At 43.4% G+C, this 4,662-nt stretch overlaps 1 protein-coding gene across 1 annotated transcript; it reads left to right on the top strand.

Moving 5' to 3' along the window:
* Nucleotides 1-996: 996 nt before the first annotated feature.
* LOC125750893 (cilia- and flagella-associated protein 251-like) lies at nucleotides 997-2,121 on the top strand. The gene is made up of 2 exons (XM_049029235.1): nucleotides 997-1,818; nucleotides 1,909-2,121. The coding sequence occupies exons 1-2, from the start codon at nucleotides 1,032-1,034 to the stop codon at nucleotides 2,040-2,042; spliced, it is 921 nt and encodes a 306-aa protein (XP_048885192.1). The 5' UTR covers nucleotides 997-1,031; the 3' UTR covers nucleotides 2,043-2,121.
* The last annotated feature ends 2,541 nt before the right edge of the window (nucleotides 2,122-4,662 follow it).

Genomic DNA, 4,662 nt, shown 5'->3' with positions numbered 1-4,662 from the left:
TCAATAAACTTAGTACTTACGTTCGTCAGTGACGCACACATAAAAACCAGGGACTGTATTTACTGCCAGGAACAACTAAACTAACTACACATAAACTAAACACATAAATAAAAGTTCACTTCCACTCATGAAAACACATGAAAAACACTGCATTCCATCCATTCATCCATCCATTTTCTGAATCAATTTGTCCAATACGAGGGTGTGTGTGTCCAGAATCTATCCAGAAAGCTCTGCCTACAATGCAGGGATATTACAGACGCTGCTAAACCTTACCAAATGTTTTATCTCACCTCCATTAAATGTACCCAAACACTGAAACCCAACCCCATACCCCTCCTTACTGTGACCCATCACCTGGCGGTTGGTTCTTTGGTTAAACTGGCCTCCACTACCATTGCTAATTAGAATCATCTCACTTATATAAAAGTTTTGAAGAGCCAACAGGATTCGAAGCCTCTTACACCTCAGGATGAATCGGAAGTCATCGGTCACGTGATATTGCATAAACTTAGCAAGCCCCGATTCCCAGCTTGAAGTCACTGGGCCTCACTTTGAGGAGGCGATCTCCAGAATCTGGGTATTAACTGTCTCATCACTAAGTTCAGCACCTTTCACAATATAGCACAGCAAGGCCACGGTCAGAAAATGTGAGCCTGTCCTCCTCCTGAGTAAAGTAAAGCTCACTACGCTCTGTGAGCACAGGAACGCCCCGGCAATGTTTGGTAGGTTTCTGCATTGTTTGCAAGTACAGAATATTATCTGCGAGTAAACTAATTAAGGTAAATATGGAAATTCATACAATATATGCTGCAGAATATGAGCTGAATAAAGCATATAAAAAATGCAGAGAATTAAAAAAAATTGAACCACTGACCAAATATGGCACCTACAGTTGAGTTCTAGAACACAATGTCACCGTGACAACTCTGATGTCATCATTCTGAAGGTATGAATTCTGCTGTAGGCACCAGTATCAGTTCAAAACAAATCTGATTTCGAATAAGACACATCTCATCTCATCTCTCAATATGAAGTGGATTTTTCTCAATTGCTTTAGGCCGCCAGCGGTACCAAAGGACGCTGGAGAAGCTATAAAAGCAAAGGAGGAAAGAAAAAAGGATAAAGAAGGAAAGAAAAAGAAACCCTGGCTGAAGAAGCTTTTTACAAAAAAAGGGAAAGGAAAAAAGGCAATGGTGGTGGATAGCCAGACATTGGCGATGGAGGACAGCCAGACATTGGCGATGGAGGAGGATAGCCAGACATTGGCGATGGAGGACAGCCAGACATTGGCGATGGAGGACAGCCAGACATTGGCGATGGAGGACAGCCAGACATTGGCGATGGAGGAGGATAGCCAGACATTGGCGATGGAGGATAGCCAGACATTGGCGATGGAGGACAGCCAGACATTGGCGATGGAGGACAGCCAGACATTGGCGATGGAGGACAGCCAGACATTGGCGATGGAGGATAGCCAGACATTGGCGATGGAGGATAGCCAGACATTGGCGATGGAGGACAGCCAGACATTGGCGATGGAGGAAAGCCAGACAGTGGAGGTGAAGGAGGAGAGCCAGGCAAAGGTGGAGAAGGAGGAAAGCCAGAAAGTGGCGGTGAAGGAGGAGAGCCAGGCAAAGGTGGAGAAGGAGAAGTACAAGGCAATGGAGGAGGAGGAGAAGTACAAGGCAATGGAGGAGGAATACAAGGCAATGGAGGAGGAATACAAGGCAATGGAGGAGGAATACAAGGCAATGGAGGTGGAGGAGAGCAAGGCAATGGAGGTGGACTTGAGCAAGGCAATGGAGGAGGAGTACAAGGCAATGGTGGAGGAGTACAAGGCAATGGAGGAGGAGTACAAGACAATGGTGGAGGAGGAGTACAAGGCAATGGCGGAGGAGGAGTACACAGAAATGGTGAAGGAGGAGTACACGGCAATGGTGGAGGAGACGTACAAGGCAATGGTGGAGGAGACGTACAAGGCAATGGTGGAGGAGACGTACAAGGCAATGGTGGAGAAGAGCAAAGCCGGTAGTGGATGAGACAGTCAGTGTTCTATGTTCAATCAGTACTACTGAAAAATGTGTAAATAATTGTAAATAAAGCATTAAAAACGAAAAAGACAGGTGTTTTCAATTGAATGTGAGTAGGTGATGTTAAATGTCAGGAATATTCCAAATGTCTATTACACGTGTTGCCGATAGGGGGGCATATGGTTTGGGTGATAAGGGTTGCCTTTAAACTTTAATAGAATGAAAATACATTACATGTATTTACGTTGTATTTTAAATTACGTTTTTAAGGAATAAAACATAACGGAATGAATGCAAGATACACGTCCAGCGGGGACCCGTCTGGCCGCAGCCATGTGTGCACAAGCGCCACGGCGTATTTTAAAAGCAAGCACCAAAATGTTTAAGAAACTTTAGCGTTATTTTAGAAGAAAGCAGGCGGAATTTAAACCCGTGCAAACATGCCCGAAAGCAGCAGAAGAGCAAATGCTGAGTTTAAACAAGCACAAGCGAAACCAATTAACATACAGCACGTCGTTTTAAAAGAAAGCACTTAAACCCATTACATTTAATCAACATGCTTAAAGAATTAGAAGGAAAAACATTAGCGGTATTTACCAGTGTTAGGTTGAAGAAAGCATTTAAACAGCGAAATGAGCGAGTCCCAGGGCTCGGCCATAATCGGCAGGTCCGTTTGAAAAAAGCGGTCGAGATGATATTGGCCAGCCCGTTTCAAAATGGCGACACCAGAGGAGCGCCTGTTATTTCAAATAAACGTTATGGTTATAGGGGTTTAAGTAATGAAGCACTTTTCTGCCAATGTAAAGTAAAACGCTCTAAGCATTTCAACAAGAATCAAGGAATAACGCGGTTAATTCTTGATTAAATTAGCGAATGCGCTCTCCTCTCTGGCTCGCTCTCATGTAGCGCATGCGCATAGAGCCACACAGTTCTTTAAGGAGCCGACTCTCTTGCGTTAATTTATTTAAACAGGAATTAACAGGGTTATTCCTTGATTCTTTTTTTTCCTTTTAAATTAACGCTAAAGTTTCTTTAAAACATTTCGGTGCTTTCTTGTGGTGCCCAAAGCACAGAATACCCACACTGCTCTGACTACGCCACCTCCTGGTAACCCCTAATGTTCCTTCTGTAACGTGGCTAAGTTCGAACCCTCCCCGTAACAAAGACAACAAAGAGGCATGTAAAAATAAAACCCAATCCACTTTATTACAAATATCCAAAATCAGACAAATGAAGGTTGCTGGGGGTGGGGGGCAGCTGACTATCCTCCAGATAGTAAGGTCAGATCAGCACACGCAGCTCTCAGCTCAGGAGGCCCCTGGTGACAAAGAAAACAGCAAAACTCAACACCACACAGCATGCAACATGACAAACACTACACACAACAGTACAGTGTCCACTCAGTGTGGCACCCCAACAGCAGAGCAAAAGCCTGTGCGGATCCGGCCTTGTACAGAAAGATCCCATGTACAAACATAAGGGGAGGGTAGCGGCCGATGTCCACCGCCCAAAATACAATACTACAATTACTCTTACAACTTACAAGCCTATCAAATAAACCTAAAACAGTGGCTAGTCTGGTCCTTTGTAGGAATGCTTAATGCCCTCGCAGCACAGCAACACCAAGAGGAAACGTTCCAATGCTACAGGTACAAAGAAACAATCAACAAAGAAACATAGACCCTTTTAAATCCCACAGTATAACCCAAGTGACCAGAGCCTCAGTGTCTGTAGCCCATCAGCTCGTAGGGGATCACGTCAAATGATAAAATTCCAAACAGTCACCTCCGCGTCCTCCACGAAGAGTTACATGCTGCTAGCAGTCACCCTGGTAAAATTAAAATTAAACATTCACGTTCTCAAACAAACCCTCTCCTTTCCTTACCAACAGGGAAGAAGAACCCACCCCATGTCCAGTTGTAAAACACAGCAGCAAGAGAATGAGATTCCATCTTGGCAGCCTTTTATAACTTCCTGGTAGGTCATATGACCTGGCTCAAGTGGTTGCCAATATAGTGTAATTACCAGTGCCATGCAACTACTCCTACCAGCCCGATCAGATCCCCACATTCTTTTAAAATACGCCGTGGCGCTTGTGCCTACTCCTAACAACCCGTGCCTGCGGCCTGACGGGCCCCGCTAGATGTGTATGCGCTAGCTTGCATTCATCCTGCCACATGTTTTATTATTCCTTAAAAACGTAATTAAAAATAACACAAATAAATACATGTAATGTATTTTTATTCTATTAAAGTTTAACAGCAACCCGTATCACCCAAACCATATGGCCCCCTATCGGCAATGTATGGTATATGGAGATAACCCCTCGACCAATCAGAATAAGGGATACGCTCCCCCCTCCCGCTTATGACGTCATAATTCATAATAACAATGACGGCCAAATTGTAGCTCCTCCCAATGTACCACAGACTATTTTTTAAATTACAAATTATTTAAAAATACGATTATAATAATTTAAAAATACATTATAACATGTCATAATTACAAACTATTATTAAACTGTAATAAGCCAAATCGTGCTAAATACTATTTTTGAATAAAATAATCTTTGTAATTTAAAAACACATATCCATCCATTTTCCAAACTGCTTATCCTACTGGGTCACGG

Source organism: Brienomyrus brachyistius, chromosome 10 (assembly GCF_023856365.1).
Source record: "Brienomyrus brachyistius isolate T26 chromosome 10, BBRACH_0.4, whole genome shotgun sequence".
Lineage (NCBI taxonomy): Eukaryota > Metazoa > Chordata > Actinopteri > Osteoglossiformes > Mormyridae > Brienomyrus > Brienomyrus brachyistius.
The sequence above is the reverse complement of the archived record's forward strand: the minus strand, read 5'-3'. Positions and strand labels throughout refer to the sequence as shown.

What these genes read in the sequence shown, in the direction of transcription:
- LOC125750893 (XM_049029235.1), top strand. Translation starts at nt 1,032, where the DNA reads ATGAAGTGGATTTTTCTCAATTGCTTTAGGCCGCCAGCGGTACCAAAG. An exon ending in GGCAATGGAGGAGGAGTACA is followed by an intron (nt 1,819 to 1,908) that starts AGGCAATGGTGG and finishes AGGAGGAGTACA; the next exon opens with CAGAAATGGTGAAGGAGGAG.